The sequence below is a fragment of the Lepidochelys kempii genome, chromosome 8 (genome assembly GCF_965140265.1).
Source record: "Lepidochelys kempii isolate rLepKem1 chromosome 8, rLepKem1.hap2, whole genome shotgun sequence".
Taxonomy (NCBI): domain Eukaryota; kingdom Metazoa; phylum Chordata; order Testudines; family Cheloniidae; genus Lepidochelys; species Lepidochelys kempii.
In genome coordinates this window covers 94,269,307-94,292,057 of record NC_133263.1, presented here as the reverse complement: position 1 = coordinate 94,292,057, position 22,751 = coordinate 94,269,307, and the positions used below count along the sequence as shown (strand labels likewise).

At 41.1% G+C, this 22,751-nt stretch overlaps 2 protein-coding genes across 8 annotated transcripts in view; one reads left to right on the top strand and one right to left on the bottom strand.

Moving 5' to 3' along the window:
• Positions 1–18,509, top strand: part of PRKAA2 (protein kinase AMP-activated catalytic subunit alpha 2) — a 35,875-nt gene extending 17,366 nt beyond the window's left edge. For 3 of the 5 annotated variants that reach the window (XM_073357585.1, XM_073357584.1, XM_073357586.1), the window contains 5 exons: positions 894–981; positions 3,571–3,795; positions 6,991–7,495; positions 10,107–10,233; positions 10,836–18,509. In XM_073357585.1, coding sequence (XP_073213686.1) covers positions 894–981; positions 3,571–3,795; positions 6,991–7,495; positions 10,107–10,233; positions 10,836–11,071 — 1,181 coding nt within the window. In that variant the 3' untranslated portion in view covers positions 11,072–18,509. Of the gene's footprint in view, positions 1–893; positions 982–1,525; positions 2,897–3,570; positions 3,796–6,990; positions 7,496–10,106; positions 10,234–10,835 lie in introns of those variants that run through there. The other 2 variants (XM_073357583.1, XM_073357587.1) reach the window with 2 other exon arrangements.
• FYB2 (FYN binding protein 2) overlaps positions 1–22,751 on the bottom strand; it is a 68,685-nt gene that overhangs the window by 1,506 nt on the left and 44,428 nt on the right. Inside the window, exons 17-23 of one of the 3 annotated variants that reach the window (XR_012160473.1) lie at positions 22,538–22,634; positions 20,901–21,057; positions 20,701–20,734; positions 20,149–20,233; positions 1,653–1,735; positions 1,461–1,568; positions 888–1,167 (exon numbers count right to left, since the gene is read on the bottom strand). Coding sequence is in view for 1 of the 3 variants with exons in the window: in XM_073357582.1 (XP_073213683.1) it covers positions 20,227–20,233; positions 20,701–20,734; positions 20,901–21,057; positions 22,538–22,634 (295 nt within the window). In the remaining 2 variants the exon portion in view is untranslated. Of the gene's footprint in view, positions 1–887; positions 1,168–1,460; positions 1,736–18,687; positions 20,234–20,700; positions 20,735–20,900; positions 21,058–22,537; positions 22,635–22,751 lie in introns of those variants that run through there. The other 2 variants (XR_012160472.1, XM_073357582.1) reach the window with 2 other exon arrangements.

Genomic DNA, 22,751 nt, shown 5'->3' with positions numbered 1-22,751 from the left:
TAACATGCCTTACAGAACTGAGTCAGTTTGCACGGCCATGAACAATTTCATAATTTTAATTGAAGAGTTCATAATCGTAAACACTCACCCTTCAACGAAGACAGGCATTGCTAGTGAGATCTCTTGTGTTTGTAGTATAAACATACATGGGTTTTAGCACAGTGGAGAAACAAGGTAATTTGCAAATTCATCACTGTTTTCAGCGTAATAATTAAAAAAAATTAGCTAACATTCATGGTAGACTCCAATGCAGTAACATCAGGACGGAATTTGTCCCTGTATGACCATAAGAACGGCCACACTGGGTCAGACCAAAGGTCCATCTAGCCTAGTATCCTGTCTTCCAACAGTGGCCAATGCCAGGTACTTCAGAGGGAATGAACAGAACCCGTAATTATCAAGTGATCCATCCCTGTTGCCCATTACCAGCATCCAGCAGACAGAGGCTAGGGACACCATCCCTGCCCATCTTGGCTAATAGCCTTGATGGACCTATGCTCCATGAATGTATCTAAGTTTTGGGGGTTTTTTTGAAGCCTGTTATGTCTAATCTCATGTGCCTACTCCTTTTGTAGAACTATTTGTGTGTTGGGATCACTTCATTTTACACACAAGCAGTGACAGGAGTCTTCAATATGATTTAGAAAGCTAGTTAACAGTCTGAGGCAGCTCACTGCAGATGCATTCTTTCTCCTAGTGATAAGTGATGTGAGAATTATTTGTAATACATAATGCCCCACCATTCCAGAAACCCCCAATTGTTTAATTTTATTATTTCATAATTTCCCCCACTCCTTCCCTTGGTACTCCTCCCGTCATCCTTTTAGAAGCATAGAATTCTCGCTAACCATACATTCAAAGCATGCGTCAATATGCAAGAGTCTTACTTTTAGGGTTGTCGAACATGATGTCAGATGGTGAATTTCTGCGAACCAGCTGTGGCTCCCCAAACTATGCAGCTCCTGAAGTCATCTCCGGAAGGTATAACTTATCATTGAGAAAACCCAGTTGAATGCAAGTGTATGGTCCGGTGTGATTCTTGCATTTGTTCTTGTATTTGAAACTTATTTTGTACTACTGTTAAAGATAGCTGAAGCTCCCCCTCACACGCCTTCATTTTTAAAAGTGGGAGTGAATCTAGTCACAAAGCCTTGTGTCGTTTTCTTTCTATGATTAAAAAAAGAAAACGATCTTTCTAAAAATTGTAAAGAGTTATTAAAAGACATTTGTGGTTTATATACCTAAATAAAGAATTAGGTAAATATATTTTTGACCTGAATCCTTTTCATGTGCAAGGAGTTTCCCTCCCCAAAATTCTTATTCACCTAACATGCTAAATGTTTCATCTGTCTATCTTTAATTTTGTTATGTTGTTAAAGAGAACTAGTCAATGATAGACCAACCAATTTTACCCACCCGCTTCCCAAACCTTAACAATGGTCTCTACCCCTTTTCCATACCTTCCCAGTGGTTCCATCTGAAGAGTCTTATCTTCTGGCTTCTTTTAATCAATTTCTTTTTTCAGAAGAATGGTTGCTGCTGTCATGGGACGGAATGGTCATGACTTCCTGTTAAATAAATGATGAACAAACCTGTGAAGCAGTCACGCCCTACCGAACGGCTGTTATTTGGCATTTCTATAGCACCCTTACCTATTGAAAGCACTGCCCAATCCTGAATTAATCTTCATCACACCCAGATGGAAGTACGACCTTTCCTTTCCCATTTCACAGTTCTGAAAATGGAGTTTCGGAGAAAAACTGATTTGGCCAAGCCCATACAGCAGGCCAGTGACAAAACCAGGATTAGAAGGAAGGATTTCCTAATTTAGAATCTTGCACATATTCTTCATAGCCACCTGTTTTCCGGTCTCGTACCAGTTATTTTTTTATACCATGTCTTGTTTGCATTCATTTTAACAGAAACCGGGTGGCAAAATCGCAGTACACTTTCCCCATATAATTTTTCCTGCTGTATCTCATCTAACAGGCCAAATAAACACAGCATTTTGGTTAATGTGGATTATTTTTGATTAAGTTCCCTGTCACTTATGCCAGTGGAAGTGATGGCAGAGTTCCTTCTGAATTAGGCCCTCCGGAGGACTGAGTTGAGGCAACAACTCCACTTACAGGGATCAGTGAGTCATGCTGGCTGGACACGGGGCAAAGCCAGGAGGTCCACAGCTGCTGCAGCTCCAGAAAGAAGCTGCAAATCAAGGTTGTCCCCACTTCATTTAGTAGAGCCCTAACTGTGCTTTCATTCAAGCAGTATAGAAGAGAGTGTTCTATCAGAGGACAGCAAGAGAAAAGGTACAAGTTATTGCCCTCTAGGTCCCGAAGGATTGCAAGGACTCAACCAATTCAGCTTATTAGCAATGAATAAAAGAAACAAAAACACCATATACGTCTAAACCAGGTTCATCTACTAATCCCCTGACTGTATTGCCTTCCCTTTATCAGGCCTCCCCGCAAACTCCCTCACTGCTGCTCAGCTTCTCATTTTATATCCTGGAAGGGTTTCCCAACCTGCCTTGCTCTTAAAGGGACAGCACCTGTCAGAGTTATCATTACAATGTTTTTCACATAGCATGGAGATTGGTCAGACTACTAGTTCTGTTGTATGACATTGCACATGGATTTATGTAGGAGACCAGAGTATGTGAGCAGATTCAAAATTCACCTTCTGCCATGGCCTGATGAGTAACAAAGCATGAAAGGACAGGTTGTAAGACAGAGTAGATATATCCGCTTGGGTCTAAAATACAAATCCGTGATCATCCTATCAATCTGAGAACCAGCAGAAACACTGGGCCCCCAGAATTGTCAAAAACAAGACCATAAAGGGTGGTATACTTATGCATCTAAATAATTGGCCAGTTTTTTCAAAAAATGCTGAGTACGGAGCTGCTCTCATTGTCCTCAGAAGGAGCTGCTGGGTGACAAGCACTTTTGAAAATAAAGCGAGCTATTTAGGTGCCTGAGTATGGCTGTAGGAGCCCAACTTTTGAAATTTTGGCCAAGGAGGAGCATGCTCACAATGTTACTGAAAAAAATCCAACACGCAGTAATCAAAGCAGTGTATCAAGGGCACCCAAGCTTTGTGATAACCATGCCCACATTAGCAGTTTCCTAGAAGCCTAAGTACTGGATCGGACTTGAATACAAATTTCTTACAGAAAAAATAAATGTACAGAGGTGTAATATTTGCTTGTAGTTATATCTGTCTTGGTGGATGTATAGAAATAGTTGGCTGAGTCCATCAGCCATTGGAACAAGAGAAAAAGCTTTTCACAGAGCTGTTGGGAAGGAAGAGTAAACTTGTTTCCTTGCCTCTTCATTAGCTTCTGTGGGTTGCACCTTCGTGTCTCAGTCTGAGTGAACCAGAGACGCTTCAGTGAGGCTCAGTTTTAGGACACTGGGGTAGGAGTACGAACTGAAGCATTTAGCTTTCAGAGGCCACTTTTAAGCTCCTCTGCTATATTATAACCTCTACTACAAAGCATATAATGCCAATTGGCAAACAGATAAAACATGGAAAGGAAATCTTCTCTGTTGCCTTGACTTTGTTTAGGTTGTATGCTGGGCCTGAGGTGGATATCTGGAGTTGTGGTGTTATTCTCTATGCTCTTCTCTGCGGGACGCTGCCATTTGATGACGAACACGTTCCCACGCTCTTTAAGAAGATCCGTGGAGGTGTTTTCTACATCCCCGAATACCTCAACCGTTCAGTTGCCACTCTCCTCATGCACATGCTGCAGGTTGACCCACTCAAGCGAGCAACCATCAAGGACATAAGGTAACGTCACACATCAGAAGTCACAGCAGAAGCCTGTCTCCTCAAATATACCTTCTTGCATGTGGTGGGCAAGCTGTGTTGCGGACACAAGGCTAGTTGACCCTGAAAACTTACAATGGCAAAGCTACATCTCTCGGGGGTGCGAAAAATCCATACCCCTGAGAAATGTAGCGATGACTACCTAAGCCTGGTGTAGACAGTGCTAAGTTGATGGAAGAATTCTTCTGTTGAACTACCTACTGCATCTCAGGTAGGTATATTAACTACAGTGACGGGAGAACCCCTCCCATCGCTGTAACGAGCGTCTACACTGAAACGCTACAGTGGTGCAGCGGCAGCTTTTTAAGTGTCAACATACCCATAGTTTATGAAGGTTAGTAGGTGCATTTCAGCAAGTAACCGGGACCTTTTCTGTTGCATTAAAAAATGGTCTCAAATACCCTTAACGGTGCTTGGCAAAAGTAGCCACGTGATGCAGTAATGCTAAGAAATTAGCATTCATCTGCCATGTTTTGTTGCTTAATTAAAAAACTTCTCCTTCCTTCTGAATGCAGGTTCAGCATACGGTGTATTTAATATGCAGAGTCACAGCAAAACATGAAAAGATGCATAGACCAAGAATGCAGGATCCACAGCCCGTGCTCTAAAAATGAAACACCTGAAAAATATTCCTTAATGAGGGCAAATGGCTCACCTTTAAATGTAGTATAATTTTCTCATCTAGCAAATGAATAAGCTGGTGCTGTACTTCTGCCTGCTCACATTCCCATATAAATTCAGCTTAATGTGAGCACTGAGGTTTTTTTAGTCCATATTTGGGCCTTTAAATATAATTAAAAATGCCTGTCTGACAGCAGGACTTAAACTGAATAATTTTAGTACGGTGTAAACTAGGAGCATGCTCGATCTTCTGTGAAATACAGAATCATCATTAAATCTAAATGGTGTTTTAAAATAGGTATATAAATGTCACAGCCATCTGAAAGTCCTTGGGTCTTTAATTCGTTTGGAAATGATGGTTTTATAGTGCCACTGCTGTCCTAAAGTGAAAATGGGGCTTTTTTTCCCAAGTCTCTCAGTTTAGTGGCTCTAATGCATCTTAGGGGAGGAGCGCCCATGAGGGGACAACAGGTGGTAATGGGATGTGGCAGATGGGTGACCACTTTGTAGCTACATCAGTGACCAAGAGTCTTTACCGTCTGATGGGTGTTTGGGTCTCAGGCCAGTTCCTAACATACAAATAAAATCACAGTTGCCGTGCCGGACGAACGATATAGGGTTTAGTTCACATGCAGGTGCGATTATTAGGGGTTGGCAGCACACACAGTCCTGTAGGTGTGGGTTTGCATGAGGAATCCCGCCCCACCACCAAAGGCCCCAGCTCTGGGATGCCATCCTACACATTATGTTTACTGCCTTTGAGCTGCATACGACCATCCAATTGCTCCTGGAGGTTTAAAGGAGCAATTTTGTGGCAACGCCATCCCCACACCCAGATTATGCTCTCCAGGGTGTGACCAATGCCTACCACAGGCCATGCGTGAGAGGGAGATGTTAGTGACCACTCCATCCCCATGCAGGAGCAGAGAAACACCCTGATTGTCAACTGTCCCTAAGGCTGAGTTGCCCCATAGTTCCTAATGAAATAACCAGCGATTGCCACGAGTGTTTCCCCAGTCCCACTGCCCTGTGGAGATGGAAGATTGATGCATGCTGAACACCTCCCCTCCCACTCAAAGACTTTGAAAGCATTGGAAAAGGCAGTGGCCACAGTTCATGCCTCATGAAAAACTGAAATCCCAAGGGAGGCCTGTAGCGGGGGGCCTGTCTGCAGACAGCACAGGCGAAATGGGGAGGGAGCAAGGGTGGAGGTGCCTTTTGGAGAGTGGCCTGTCTGTAAACTGAACATCAGCCTGGATTTGTGAACCAAGGCTGTTGTTCACTGATGCGGTGTCACGGGGTCCACTCACCACTGGCAGCACCACCGCCAGGACGCTCTGAGGATTAGCTCTGACCAGCCATTGCACCCTCCTCCCGTGTTGTCTCACCCATCCTGCAGGCCCCTCTTGCTCCAGGAACCACAGCCTCCCCTCCAGCCACAGTCACCCCATGTTCCCCTTTCCAGGGGTAACAAAGTCCCTCTTGACAGATGGGCTCAGGCAGTCTTCCTGCTCACTGCCCTGCTGGTGCCACTTGGTCAGCAGCCGGTCGGGGAACCCAGGCCCACCCTCTACTCCGGGTCCCGTCTCAGGGGCCGCTAGTCAGCAGCCAAGGTCTGCATTCCTATTCCTTGCTACTGTTCCCCTGAACTGTCTCCCACCTTCTTGGCTCCCCCGCCAGCCTCCCTCCTCCCAGGGAGCACCCACACATTACCCTCTATACTCCTGAATACACCTTCGCTTCTCCCAGGAAATGCCTGCAGTGCCCCCATTGCCAACTTCCTAGCTTATATAGGTCTTACTTGGTCCTGCCCAGGAGGCCTGTTCTATTTAAATCCCTGGCTCCGCCTCCAGGTGCAGGTTGGGGAGGTAATTGGCCTACTTGGCCACCTTAACCCTTGCAAGCCTTGTGTCGGGTGGACACCCTATCACATGCAGGAGACCTTGCACACACGCTCATTGCTTTGTTTGGTGTGACTATTTCACACAACTTACAGTCTTGTTGGAAGTTACAACAGAAAGACCAAAAATGGAAACTGTCCTTCGCCCGTCTCGTCAGTATTGTTGTGGTACCTTAATCTGAAGAAAGCATGCACTGGTGTTACCTGTGTGTTGATAAATAATTAATAGTTTGCAGGGCTGTCAAATGAAGGCCTTCGACGAGCATTTTGTTTTCTAGAATATGATAGTAGTGGCCACGCCTGTTTCGAGTTCCACCAAACTCTTGGCCACACTGATGTCTTGTGGCAATGAGTTCCACTGCCTGAATGAAGACTCAGACATCACTAAAAATAATGAACTTGATTGTCAACCAGTGTAAATCATTGTAGCTCTATTGAAACAACAAAGTTTTGCCAGTTTACACCAGCTGAGGGTCTGTCTCGTTGGTTCGACCCCCTTCACCCTCCCCACCACCCCAGGCTGTAGCTCATAGAATGAATCACAGCTAGGTTGCCCATCTGCAAATACAGACTCACGGCTATGCTCGCTCTCTCTCTCTCTCTGTAGTCACAGTTTCATTTCTTTTTCCCCCTAGAGAACACGAGTGGTTTAAACAAGACTTGCCCAGTTACTTGTTTCCAGAGGATCCTTCTTACGATGCTAATGTCATTGATGATGACGCAGTGCGGGAAGTTTGTGAGAAGTTTGAATGCACGGAGTCAGAGGTGATGAACAGCTTGTATAGTGGTGACCCACAAGACCAGCTTGCAGTAGCTTACCACCTTATCATTGACAATCGGAGAATCATGAATCAAGCCAGTGAGTTCTACCTCGCCTCTAGTCCGCCCACTGGCTCATTTATGGATGACAGCACTATGCACATACCTCCGGGGGTGAAACCGCACCCAGAGCGGATGCCTCCTTTAATAGCAGACAGTCCCAAAACACGGTGTCCCTTGGATGCACTGAATACTACCAAGCCAAAATCTCTGACTGTGAAAAAAGCCAAGTGGCATCTAGGAATCCGCAGTCAAAGCAAACCGTATGACATTATGGCTGAAGTGTATCGAGCTATGAAACAGCTGGATTTTGAATGGAAGGTAGGAAATATCAGTGCTTTGTGGCCATTTTCAAGGATCATTTTCTTATAAGTTCTCCTGATCTGAATTGATCAGTGCAGATAGTAAGTATTGTTACAGGATTGTCTGTTTTGAACTATATCATCATCTCTAGTTTATTATTTTTAAACAAACACTCAACCTGAAAAATGCTAGTTGTGGCTAAATAAGCTCCACCTGTATTACTGACATAAAATACTTATAAAATGCATAAAATGCACTTCCTTATTTTAACTCTCTCAGCCTGCCTTGTTGAGCTGTAGGGCTAGCAGGAGCTGGTCATATTTCTAATTTTAGCGACTGAATACCTTGAAACCTCCCCCATGGGTCATAACAATCACATGTCCTGAAACTACACAATCGGTTTCCTTTATTCTCTTCTTAAGGAATATATAGGCTATGTTACTTTGTAGACAAAAGTTCTTTTACTACAAGGGAACTGATTATAGCATTGCACTAGTGAAACTGTACTTCTGGGTGAAGGCACAGCCATGTCTAGCTCATGCTTACAGTCACTTAACGCTTCCCAAACAATGTGCCGGTTGGGGCTGAACTTTCCATGCTTGATTTTTCTTTTTTTGCTTGGTAATATTCTCTTTTAACTGGGTTTTCTGAGATATTGGTGCATGAGATAGGACAGGTATTTTTGCAGTAGCTAGCAATTCAATTTTTCTTGTGCTCAGATAAGTTCTTGCCATTGATTTAACCCTCATTAAGAACTACTGTGCCTGATTCTCCACCGCCTTGTGTAGTCACTTACCTGTGACCATCTGACTCATTAGCCTTTTACAACCACTTTGCACCAGGGTAAATAGCAACACAAGATGGAAGGCAGTGCAGAATCAGGACCATAACCATTGACACGCTGGCATGACGCACCTACGTTTATGCCCAGTAGTTCATTCGAGAATGGTTTACTTAATGGTGTAAAGCGTGTGAACGTTACCATTGCTGCATATGCTACTTTTGAAATGCCAGCATTTAAAAAATCACCCATAATAATGTGTTAAAGTTTCCAACATTTAATTCATTTGTGGGTAGCTATGTGAAATGAGTGGGAAAATGGCTCAGCTCAGGCCACTGCGTGCAGTAACAGAGTCCCATCATTAGAGGCAGCTCAGGACAGGTTTGAAAGCGGATTTACAGATTGTGGCAAGTACAAGTTTTAGTGGTTCCCAAAGGAGTTAACCGAGTGGAACTTTTCTTAGATTATAAATCCAGAATGAACCATTCGATTGTCTAGTCCAGTGGCTCTCAACTACTGTACCCCTTTCAGCAGTCTGATAGGTCTTGCGTACCCCAAGTTTCACCTCACTTAAAAACAACTTGCTTACAAAATCAGACATAAAAATACAAAAGTGTCACAGCACTGAAAATAGCTGACTTTCTCATTTTTATCATAAAACTATAAAATACATCAATTGGAATATAAATATTTTACTTACATTTCAGTGTATAGTTTATATTGCGCTATCTACAAGTCATTGTATGAAATTTTAGTTTGTACTGACTTTGCTAGTGCTTTTTATGTCCCCTGTTGTAAAACTAGGCAAATATCTAGCTAGATGAGTTGACGTAGAAAACTTCTGCATGCCTCCAGGGGTACACGTACCCCTGATTGAGAACCACTGATCTAGTCTGATCTGCATAAGACAGACTGTAGAACTTCTCCCAGTCACCCAAGTAGAGATCCCAATTACTTGTGTTTGACTAAAGCATATCTTCTAAACCTTGGACTATTTTTGAACACAGGTGACTGTATTCATGTTTTACCCTACTCCCTGTTTTGGCAGGCAGAGGGCAGAATAAGGGTGTTTAGTTATATTACCATTTCATTCAACTAATATTTGCTCTCTGAAGTAAATCTGAATGTGTCGCTCTTCTTCCCCAAGAATATTCTCTCTCTGTTCAGTGAATTGATTTGCTGGCATTTCTGGAAGCCTGCTCCCTTTCTCAGTATTATTTATTTGTGTGACAGTAGCACCTAGAGGCCAAGTCCTCGTTGCCCAAGGCATTGTCCAAACATATGACAGAGTCCCTGCCCCAAAGAGCTTACAGCCTAAATAAAGATATTGGGGTCTGTAACAGCTAGCAGCTTTGTTAGATGCACAGCAAGACAGAGAGCTAATGAGCCAAATTTATCCCTCGTGTAGCTCTACAAATGGAAGTGGAATTCTAACCAGAATGAAGTTAGCTAAATAGTTCTGTAGGCGATGAAGTTTTTTCTAGTATTAGGCTTGAGCAATATTGTCCGCACCCTAAGACTAACTCCACAAACACGATTCGCATCCCAACAGACCTGCCATCCATGCAAATCCTTTATAAATAGTGTACAAAAGGAACAGATTGTATTGAGAGTTACACGTGTGGGCTTAGTAGGGTGGCAAGAGAGGTCTGCGCAACCCTAACTGAAAACCACTTAACATAAAAAAGCCCACACACATATTTTAGAAGCAACTAGGATATTTATTTATGTATGTTAAAGCAATCATTCTTTCCAGAGTGTTCTTTTCTTGAAATGTTTCACGCTGGGGAGGTGGGAAATGTTCTACCACCTTGAATTTTATTCCTGAAAGAAAGTTACCTGTTTTAGGTGGTGAACGCCTATCATCTTAGAGTGCGTCGAAAGAATCCGGTGACCGGGAATTATGTGAAAATGAGTTTACAGCTTTACCAGGTTGACAATCGCAGCTATCTTTTGGACTTTAAAAGCATTGATGGTAAGCAGGAAGTGTTGTGGCATGACAGTTGAATCGCATAGAATGGGGAATTTCAAGGGTTTTGTCACTTTCTATTTTCAGACTCTCCTATAGTATCTCTAGTCCACTTGAGTAACTGGTCCATTCATCTCCACTAGCGCAACTGTGACAGTTTAATAGTTCTTTATACTTGCAAAAGGGGAAAAATCAATTCCAGCGAGCCTACCCATTTGTCACTGCACCACATACTTTTCCCTCATCTGCTGCAAATGCATTTTGATCTTAAGTGATCACACACAGCAAAGTGTGTAGAAGTAGCTAGATACCAGAGCACTTATGTATTTTTACTTTATAGAATCTCCCAAGCAGGTACACGCAGCGAGCTTTAATCTAAGACTTCCTTTTCCCCCTCCTAATGTAACACCCATTTTAGCTGGTACACTTCTAGGGTGAAATCCTGGCCCCACTGAAGGTAACAGGAGTTTGGTGACTTCAGCGGAGCCAGAATTTCATTCCTAGCATGGGTGCGCTGTTGATGCAAGTGTTCCTTTCTTGGCCAGGTCCCACCCCCGGGGTAGCAGCTGAGTAGATTTTAAATAACGCTGTTTGTTTGTGCATTTAAGATGATGTCATGGAGCAGAGGTCAGGCTCATCCACACCACAGCGCTCATGCTCTGCGGCTGGCTTGCACAGACCAAGACTGAGTATTGATTCTACCACTGCTGAATTCCAGTCGCTTACTGGATCCCTGACTGGCTCCTTGATGGGGAGCGTGGCCTCTGTTACGCCACGCCTGGGTAGCCACACCATGGATTTTTTTGAAATGTGTGCCAGTCTGATCATGGCATTAGCTCGCTGATGCTCAGTGCTGAGGCACCTGTCCCTCGACACACGTGATTGCACGGAGAATCTGGTCCTAGGTGGTTTCTTTTTCCGTTTGTTTTGTCGTATCTGGGCATAGCGTACGCTGTCGTGCACAAACACTCCCTCCAAACCCAAATACTCCCTTCGGTGGCTCCAGTTGCCATTACAAAGCACTGAGGGAAACTAGAAACAGGTTTGTCTCATTTATTACACTAGTTTCACCACAGTATAAACCAAACTGCTTTTACTAGTGAAGATGAAATGTGAAAAACCGGGCCTGGTTTTAAAACAGTAACTGCATCAGTGAGCAACCCTTCCCGCAGTGCTGCCTGTCTCTACGTATGGAAACTTGGCTGAACCTCAATATCTACAATATGGGTATTCTCTAGTGACATACATATTGTATCCCCTCTGCTAGTCAAGGGGGCTCACTTGCGTGAACCAGATGAGAGGTATAAACAAGTAACTATATTAAACAAAATCCAGCTCTAATAAAACTCCTGCAATATTTACAAACTGATGCCAGCCAATCTCTGTGAACAGCTCTGGCATAAAAACCAGCAGCTGCATGGAGGTTTCTGGGATCTTGGAACATGCAACCCCGTTTTAGATATCAGGTGGCAGAAGTGCAGGGTCACACATGAGGCACGGCTCACGCCCCTCAGAGACCTTCACACATTAAGGCTTTGAATTAGAGAGAGCTGTTTCCCCAGAAGATTTCCCCCTCCCTCCTCCTGCTTTGGGTCTATGGAATAGTCCTGGCCGGGTGGCCTCCTTTTAATGTTCAAGGCTACTTGGTTTTTCCCCCTCTCTGGCCACCAATTGCATTGCACAATATATACTCAACCTGCTTTTGGTCACGTTAGGGCTCCTGTAAATTACTACAAGCCTTGCCTCACCTCCTACCAAATATTTCAGATAGCTGTCTTGTAAGCAGCACAGATTTCTGAGCTGGGGAAAAATTCTTAACTTCTCAGTAGATGAAGCCGATACCAAGGTTTGTGCAACGCTCTGTTTAACATTTCTGGAGCGGGGAGAAATAGTCACTGGTCTCCCTTTCAGGGTATCAGCCCTCCTGAGCAGAAGCAAGTGTTGGGGAGGTAGAGGGACTGGGTGGAGGGAGCCATTAGAACACACTACACTGAAGGTACTTGGTAGGAGCAAAGGAAAAAAGAAACTAGACGAGGGATTTCTGGAGGGAGAGAGCCTGAGAGATTGGTGGGGAGTTGACACTGTCTGGGTGGTATTATCAAGGACAGTGGGGAAGGGGTGGGGGAGGGAGGAGGAGAGAACCACTCCATTCTGCTCCTCACCCCATTAGCTGCCCAGGCCCATCCCAATCCTCGTTCAGCCCATAAGTGACAAATAGTTGGATTGCTTAAGTGGTAGTGGCAATTTTCCTTTGCGAAATGCACAGGCACCTGGGAGTTTCCATAGGGTTTATATTTCAAATGATCTCTCAGAGCAGGTCCTTTTCTTTATCCTTGATCCCTTTCCCAAGTCAGCTGCCAAATGTACCTTACCAGTCCTACAGCGCAGAGGGTCTCCCTCTTGTACTGTTTCAGAATAGTCAGCAGTTAAGTTTCAAAGTGGCGTTCCAGACCGTAGGGCTTTCATGTACTTCTAACACTTAATAGACTGTGACCTTCGCTGCTATAGTGATAAGGCAGGGATGTCTTATAGATTTATTATTTCTTTACTATTGGCTAACTGAAGGATAAGCTTTTGCTAAAATAAAGAGATGGACGTGTAAGGTTAAAAGTTTTGTTACACAAGGGTAAACTCCAGGGATGAACTTTTACCAAAACTTTTTTTTTTTTAAAAATGACTTAGGCTTAATCTAATGGGCACCATTGGCATTTGCCTAGTTTTGCTATGGTATTTAATTCCTATCACCTGACTATCAGAGACCAGGGTCAAACTAATCAAGTCAAGAAACAGACACTGCATGAAAACATTGCCAAAAATCTTGACTGTTTATTTAAAAAAGTAAAAGGAGAATTTTGGCAAGGGGGCTGCTTCTACATTAGTGAAAACGATCATCATTCTACTTGTAAAGCTATTAAAAACAGCCCATAAGGTTCTTTGGCTAGGAACTATTTATTGTGTTATTAAACTCCACTATACATCCTGAAAGTTTCTATAAGAAGCAAGAAAAAATCATCATACATTAGGCCTTTTGTCTTAATTGTTTGAGATAATGTAGACAAATATGGGATATTTTGCTACCTACTGGCTGTTAGTGGGACACTTTCAGCTTAAAAAAAAGTCTAATTTTTAAAAACAAGTTGCCTTACTTTTGTTGCAGATCACACTTTAGACTTACACAAGTGTAACTTTACAACTCTGGCTTTTCCACTATCTGTGCCCATTATTTACTCTGTGCCTGTCTTTCAGGTTAGACAAGAAGAGCAGCGTAGTCTGTTTCAAAATCAATTTCACTGTCAGAGTCCTGTATACAGTACTAGCCCAGTGCTGCAGTATTTGAATTACAAGCCCTGCAGCAGAATGACTGTGCTTTTCAAAGAAACGCAAGGAATGCGTGTCGGGTTCTTTGCTTGTTACATAACCTATTTTTGAAAAAATAAAATATAATACTGTAGGGTGGAGGGATCTCCATGGCTTTGAACCTGTGCCTGGTATTTGTAAAATTTTACAAGCCTTTTGCTTGTGTGTCAGTGATGATGCAAGTCAGTGGAGAATCCAGCCCCCTACCTCTATACACTTGGGGCCAAATGTGATTTCCTTCTGGCCCCTGTAAGTTCATGTCACTTTCGTAATAGGGATTCCAGTTTTGTCCACGCATTGTTTACCTAGCATTTTAAACACAAAAAGTAACAGAACTTTGTTCTTCTGTCGAAAAATACAGTGCTGATAATGTACCTCAGGCTGCTGCAGATCCAGGCCCATGCCTGGAGAAAGTGATGCACATGACCTGCATGTCTGCTCCAAATTTTTTACGACACCTTTGGGGAAAAAACCCTGGGCATGGGGGAAATGGACCTTTCTGATCCATAGAATAGGCCTAATAGGCCTTAACCAGAGCAAGTTTTCAGTTTTAAGGCAGGAAGGGGTAGAATAGTACAGCGGTGGACTACTGGAGGCTGGCAGTAGTTTGGACATTGTAGATGGAGGGCATCTGAGAGGTGAGCAGGGCCTACTACTCATTAGTATCTGAGTCATGACAACATGGCCTCCATCACCACTGCATTGTGCACCATAGTCTTCAATCTGTTTGTCCTTTATTGTCAGGTAGGGAAGTGTTAATTATCCCCACTCGCCTAAGGTAACACACCAAGTCTGTAGGAGAGCAGGGAACTGAACTCTCTTCTCCCACATCCTACATTGGCACCACTAGAGTTCCTTTAAGATGACACACTCCCTTCCTACAGGGTTAGGACATGTGGAATTACTAGGCACTAGGGTAAGACTTACCACTTACATAGCACTTTACATCTTTAAGATACTGTGCAAACATTAACTAATGAATGAAGCCACACAGCCATGCCTTATTGAGTAGGTAGTAATAGAATATCCCAGTTTTACAGATGAAGAAACACTTTCCAAAAGAGGCTAAGCAACTTTTGTACTACAAGTCAACAGAACACATTAGTAGCAACCATATTAGTACTCAGGTGTTCCTAACTGTCAACTCCTATAGTCAATTTACTAGATAACACTGCTCTGCAGAAGGCTTAATAGAGTAGCACCTCTATTAATATAGAACATTAAACTATCCATTCAACTATCTAACCCAACTCAGCTGTATATTTTGCAATCTTTTGAGGAACTGTATTAGTTAATGCTACTCATATAGGACCATGCTTCTGGCATCTAACGATACAGAAGCTGCTGTACTCAGATATAGTTTCAGATGGTCATTAGCCACATCTTTAGCCAACTTTTTGGTTATACTTATGCATTTATCATCATTTGGGCAAGCAGGGTAGATATATTTTAATTATACAGACTTGAACTACTCAAAGTGCAATTTTCAAGCAGTGGATATCTACATTTTGCAAATCACAGGTTTACCGAGATGTCAGAACACTGACATTTTCTAGACTCAAAACTGAACTTTTCAAGATTGAAGGCAGGATTTTTTTTTTTTTTTTTAACGAGACAAGTTAATTTTTACCCAACACTCAACATATTAAAATTTAGTCCTTCCAAAGGTGTACTTTAGGACAGACACACTAACACCGTAGGAAGAAATGACACAGCTTTTTGTCAGTCTCTGCTGTATTCTTATTGTGGTCATACCAATTCATTTACATCAAAACAGAAGAGGTTATCTAGTTTAGACGACCTATCAATCAATTCCTGCCCAATTTACAAAAAAACTCAAGCATCAATGGGGTATTTTATACATCAGATTTAGAAGAAAAATCCATACATTTTACATACAAAATGAATTTGTGCCTTCTACATATGTTAATTGCAGAAAGTCATAATTTCATTTCACTTGGTCTGCAAACAACATGTTTGATTCAGCATCATGCTGACAAGAAATGCATAGAATCTTTATAAATACTTGAAGTGCATTTGTTGTGTTCTCATTTTGGCTCAGTCTTTAACTAGTTTAGTTCTAGAAAGAAATGTCACCCTATTGATAAAAGACACCTGCTCTAATTTCTTTAATATTTTACTTGTAGTGTACAAGGATGCAGTGAAGTGCAACTTAAAATGTACCATCAAGCTACTGCATTCACCCTTCTGTTTTCCCCTCAGTCTTATTTTCAATATTTCCTGTTGCTTATTTAACACTTCCCTTTAGTATGCTTTTGGTTCTTCCCCATCACACATTTGGATATTTATTTTTATAGCTTCTTTTTGTAAGACACACTAGAAGATCATTACTCAGATTTAACATGGACTATAAATGTATTGGTGAGTAAAATGTACCCACTTACCCTATCCCCCCCCCCACACACACGCTTCAAGTCTTCATGGATATTGGTATCAGATTTTTAACCAACACTAAAAAAAAAATCCCACTTTGTGTATGTGTTTGTGTGACTGAACACTGACTCAGTACAAACTAGGATGTTGATATTATATGCAATGGTCTAAGCATTTTATGCACACATCTTTGCCATTGTTAATAATCAGGAGAACTGATCAGCATATCAAAGATCCAAATGGTAAGCGTGAATCATTTTTTCCTATAAAACCAAGTAGTACTCTATTCTCAAGCAAAGTCTTGATGCTCCTGCTGCAGCTGCCTTAACTTATCTTTGTAACTTATTTATAAGACTGTTCATGCTCATCTGTGGTTTTCTGATCTTTTAAAATGTGGGGTGGGGGACAGGGGGAGATAGCATTTCACAAAGCTGTGAAGTAGATACTGCAAACATTGTAATATTTATTCTTGTTGCTGGAAGCCTGTTCGTGTGTTTCATATGTTATAATTGTATATCTTATAGCTTTTTTTTCCCCTTTAGAGTACAAAGCAAAACTGAAAATTACATGACAGCTACAGTGTCCTTGACCCATTATATTAAGACAGATATCCTAAATTCTAAGTAATCTCAGACTAGTACATTGCATTTTCCTATTAATATTTTATTTTAAAGAAAATGGATATTTATGATTCTCTCATTAAAATATTTTAGCTGCTAATATTAAGAGCTCAGACTATAAAGATTTAAAAAAAGGAATGTCAAACATGGGGTTCAGAAGACAAATTCTCTAAAGAGTTTTGTTTTTCTTGGCTTTTCACATTTCATTAACAGAAGAACCAAGAAAGGAAAGGGTTTTGTTTTTTTTTGTTTTTTTAAACTCTTATGATTAAAATATTTTTTGGATAATCGTTATTGTGGAAGGGCACTGAGCATAGTTTCAGTTTTGTTCTTTGTGCACATAATTATGTCTCAGATAATCACAAAAAAGCCTTTTACCTTCCATTTATGGTGTGGAAACTTTGTCTTTGTGTACTGCACTGCATGGGATGCGGTCTCCATGGTTGACATTTGCACTTTAATAAAGTCAGAAGAAAAAAAATGATAGCAACAAATGTTTTAAATATAAACTAGAATATCTCAGTACTGTTGGACTTATGATTAGTCCATTTCCCCCTAGTTGCCAATATCAAGAGACAACTGAGAAAAATTAAGGTTCGCCACACATAAAAGAAAATGAACTTCCCCTTACAGATCAGTTATTTCATAATCATTTTGCCATTGGCTTCAAGGGGCCAGGATCTCACTTTCTGTCCCAGTATTCTTGACGTACCTCATGTTTGGATATTTTAGACCTCAAAATTTCACTGGATTCCATAATATTAATAGCCAAACACCTTAACGGGATGGATGAAATCAATGTGATCTAGTGGTTACTAACAAACACACAGAATCCAACCTTGGCTCCCTGTGCAAAAAGCTGGGGAGGAGCAAGGGGCTGTGGGGCGGGGGAGATCTTGCAACGGCACATCCCTTGATTGCAGGGGAATGGTATAAAAGCTGGTTTGGAAAGCTTGTGATCTGGTTGCAGGCTCTGTTGCAGCACATGGAATGGGTGATCTAGTGGTTTTACATAGTTTGCAACATGCATTTTGATTTCCTCTCAGTTCCTCAGCTTCTTTACATGGTGTTTCCATGGCCACAGAACTGACAACTAAGCCAAAGAAACTTGGGTTCTCTCAGTACCAATAAAATGATGGTTGGCATATTACCAAGAGCATTTGTGTTTTCAGAAAATGGGTGGGAAGTTTATATAGATTTTATTTTAAGTCTTCATCAATTTTCAAACAGAACTACAAAGGGGAGCCATCTCTAAAATAGTTTCCTGTGTGCAACACATTGATGTGATTACAACTAAATGTGTGTATTAAATTTTCCTAATTCACTGGAGTACAAATTAGTATGCACTACAGAAGTTTATGCACAATCAGCCTTTCACATATCAAGTACTATTGTTCAGTACATACAGTTGCCAGAACAGTATGTTGGAATCAGTCGGCAAACTGATGCCTTGTAGAGATGATTTAATTTTGTTTTAACAAGAGAAATAGACACGTTCATTGCAGCCAACACCAACATGAAGCTGTTCTGTAAAAGGACACAATCTATTTTTCTTTTTAATTGCCTTGAAGGGATAGAGTTTCACTAGTGGCATATGCAAAAAGAAAAGGAGGACTTGTGGCACCTTAGAGACTAACCAATTTATTTGAGCATAAGCTTTCATGAGCTACAGGTGATTTAGGGCCCAATCCTGTGATCCTCAGTGTCATGCATTGAAGTCAGTAAAGTACAGGTTGAAGAGGTTTGGATTCAGAGAGTTATGGAATGACACCAGCTCCTCAGCTGGTGTAGATTGTCACGTCTCCATGGGCTCAAGTTGAGGATCTGCCCCAGTAAGTATTTTACAGCTGCACCTTCATTCTATGGTTTGATGGGGTTTTTTGGTTGTTCTGTCAGTTTTAGAACAGATACCTTTGTTACTATATAATGAACTATATATATATATATAAAATGAACAATCCTACACGTAATTTTCTTCTTACTGATTTCAATAAACCAAATAAAAAAATAAAAAAAATTCAGGCCAACAGTGTTCTTAAAAAAAAAAAAAAATTAAGACTCAGATGCATTTGCATTGCTAAAGCCCAAATCTAAGATTCTTATATAAGAAAGCGATAGGCAACTTGCCATAGCAACTTAGCTAAATATAGTTACACTGAAAAGGCGGTAGATGACGGACATAATACAAATTCCAGTCTGTTCTGAAACCAGATGAACACTTCAGCATCACAAGTAGTCCATCTAGATTTTGAGAAGTCTAAATATTTGTGCTGGCAACCTTGCAAAGCTGTGCATGCTTAACTTTTTTTTGTAAGTATGGATGCGGGCCAGCACACTTAATGGTAACCACATGTTAAAATAATAATAAAAATCCCTGTATGTCTACTTCTGAGTAAATGTGAAATATTTGCTCTGTTTTCTTGAAGGTTTCCATGCCAGGCTTGAATTAACTGTGGAGTGAACACAGCATTTTTGTTGTGGCGTGTGCACTTAGCCACGGAAAACATCTATTTCTGAATAAGCCACCCCCTAACAATTTTTAGGACTACTCAGCTTACTGTGTATAAAGGAACAGATTCCAGTCTCAGGTACAGGTATTTCATGCCACAGAATCTTGAAAAACTTTTAATACATACAGGAGACAGAGTTAGAGCCGTAGCGTAATTCTTTTTCTGAGCAGTATTTCCTCATGGTCCTTTAGACTAGAAGTGGATCAGATTCCCCACCTATTCTTTTTAGGACCAGTAACTACATGGTAGACCAAAAGCAAGGCATTACTAGTAGATATAGTCCTCCGTTTTAGGAACAGATTTTAAAAAAAATGGTTAGGACTAGATTGTAAATGCACAAGTGACAGACACTTACCTCTTTCAATGGGAGTAAGGTACCTGTCATTTCTGCCTTTGAAATATGGCCCCAGTAGGCCCAGCAATTTAGCTTTCTAAAGTCAAAAATCAATATAATAAAGTGAATTTTGCATTTAGTGTTTATTTACAAACTACTTTTAAAATTAATATTTCTTAAAGATACAAGTAACTCCTCCATCGCTAATATGGTTTTTAACCCAGCAACAACAGTACCAAATATTTCACAATTCGTTCTCTAGCTCAAATCCAGAAACATAGCTTAGTCATAAGAATCCATAATTTGCATACAAGTGCATCAAAAGTTCCTCAGGAAGTTAACATTTCCAACATCATTAAGAAAGTGACAGTAACAAGACAAATGTCATGTAATCATTATGCACAGTGAATGCCTAGTAAATATTAAGAATCCTACCCTACAAATTCCAAGCTACATACAGTGTAGAAAAATTCACAGGTAAGGTAACTGAATGTCCACCTTTAGGTAGACCTTGTACAAAGTAAGCAACACTAGAAGTAGTGAACAGAGGGATAATTCCCTGAACAAGTTGCACGTGTTACCTGTTGTACATTCAATGGGTGTTTCATCTTTTTAAAATATATAGATCCTTTTAAATGGAAAAAAAAACACACACTTCTAATTTACATTCATATCCGCTTTCCACAATTGGCATGTATAGGCACACCTGCACCATCTTTGGGAAGCTTAAAGCAGATTCTCCACAAGGCTCCACAGGAAGAGGCTGTCCATCAGATGACCAATATTAATGGCTGGCCCACAAAAGAAAAAAAAGTTTTACTGTAATAGGCATCTTGCCAAAATATGCATCGAATTGTCTGTTGCAATGTTGCATTTATATACTTATTTACATCTGATGCTTTTAAACTTTTAATACTAAGCTGAACGTATATAAAAATCTACCACATTGTCAGCAGGCGTAAATTGGCCTAGCTTCCCTGACTTCAATGGCACATCGTCCGTTTACGTCAGTCTAGTATGCTGGCACAGTATATTTCTAGCTGCAGTCAGACTAGCATTAGTACAGCTTTAAGTTGCTGCTTAAAGTTACTACTGCTTAGTATTACAAAGTAGGGAAATATTTGAGTTAAACACTATTTTTATATGAACAAATTAAAACACAAAAACTTTCCCACCAGCAATAGAAGTTTTATATGCCCTCAATACAGCGAGAGTTTCTGACCATAGGAATTGTAAAAACAAATAAATCCAGATTTACCTGAAATCCAAATGCTCCAATAGCACATAGCCATCTAAGGAGGAAAAGAAAATCAATATGCACATGATTCATCTGCAACTTTGTATATTTGCTTGCTGTGCTAGTCACAAACTGCCTGCAGCAACTTTCTAAATATCTTTGTCTCACAAAAGTTGATTAAAACATGATCCCGTGTCGTTAAGCAACCGTTGCAAACTTACATTTGCCCTCAGAATTGCGACATATTACTTGATTCTCTTCTGTGACGTCAATAACATCGAGTTGTTCTCCGGCGGTGATTGGTAAATCAAGTTTTCCTTTGCTTGCGACAGAACAGTGTGCAACTGCTGTGTTGATGATTGTGATTTCCTTATTGTACTAAAAAAATATTATATATATATAAAAATACATCACTACATATTAGGCCCTTTATCTATCTTCTGATCTCAGAACTATAACTATCGAAGATGGAAGTACTTTTGTAAAATAATGATTAAGGTGATTTGGGGGGAGAACTATTACAAGTGTTTAAAGATAGTGAAAACCCAAAGAAGGACAGGAATTCTTAGGGCTGCACACAAAGGAGGATAAATTTAAGTAAATTAAACCACATTTTAAAAAATAAAGTTTCCTCTTAATGCCCGTGTAAGTGTTCAAGACAGTGAGATCAATTACAACTATGGTACAGCCTCCTGGGGGAAGTGATTGAAGTGTCTCATGGGACATTTAAAAATGGACTGAACAACATACTAAATAACGGGCTTTAAGGTGGTACCGTAATCAGATGTGTGCATAGGTTTGATCCAAAAATTCTCCCATTAAAAAACAAAAAAAAACAAAAAAACAAAAACAACCCCCCCACACACACTTCACAACCACACATGACAGAACAAAAATTCTCAGAGGAAACTTAGTCATAACTTGCCATGACACCTTGCAATGATAAGTCTCTAATCCACATTGCAGCTCCTCCCATGGATGGCTGATGTCAGCTCAACTCCTGCCTCTCCATATTAAGAACAGAGGTGTTGCTGAGAGAGATCCTTTCCTGTGCCCTTTGGGAAAGATCTCCTAATTGTGCAGCTACTGGCATCTGTTAGTTTACCATTCCCACTTCCTTCCTAGCAGCAGGACCCTTCCTTCCGAGTGCCTCTCTATTCCCTCCCCAAACAGACTGGCCTCTCCGCTGTGAGAGACACCTAATTTCACCATCCAGAAGACTAGACCAAGTTCCCCGTTGCAGCAGGCAGTTCTTGAATGATGTTAATAATTAAAGCGAATTCATTTGTTACAGAGGACTAGATTCCCAAAGACTCTGCTAGAGCAGAAGCAGCAATCCTACTCTTATAAACCATAGCACGAACTCAGCAGGGCAGCTTATAGCCTACCAAGCCTGTACAGCATTATGGAAAATGTTTATATAAAGGTCCTTTGAATCAGTATCTCCCAGTTTGGTGGGTGCAATCGAGAGGTGGCTCAGGAAAGGGTACCATGTGGGTTAGACTGCACCTGCTGAGTCACTAGAACCAAAAAGCTGGATTAAGGGAGGGAAAGAGGAGCTGATGATTTCTCTGTTCCACCCCTATTCTGGCCCCAGCCAATTCTGAGGCAGCTCTATTCCCACCATCCCCAGCTGGAAAAGATTGTGCGATATACTAGGTTACAAGGGGATTTGTGTGGCCTTTTAAAGGGACTGAACCACAGATCTGGAATATAGGATGCTGCTGACTATCTAGCGTACCATGAATAAAGATTGTTCACTTTCTGTAGTTCATCCTTTAAGTATCGCACATAACCATAGTTGGCCTCTCACACTGCTGATTGTTTTCTTTAAAGAGGAAAGAAAAAGAACACATACCATAAATTTCTCTCTAAATAACTTCTCTTCTTTTGCCACCTTCTTTCTCTTGTCTATGTTATATTTCTTGGCTTTGAAGAAGTTTCTAGAGGAAAGACTGCATCAAGAAGGGAGACATTCTTAGAAGCTCCTTTTTAATCCTTCAGTGAGCGAAGCAGCATGAAACACAGCACAATGCATACAGCAGCACTGAACAATTCTAATTTAGCCTGGA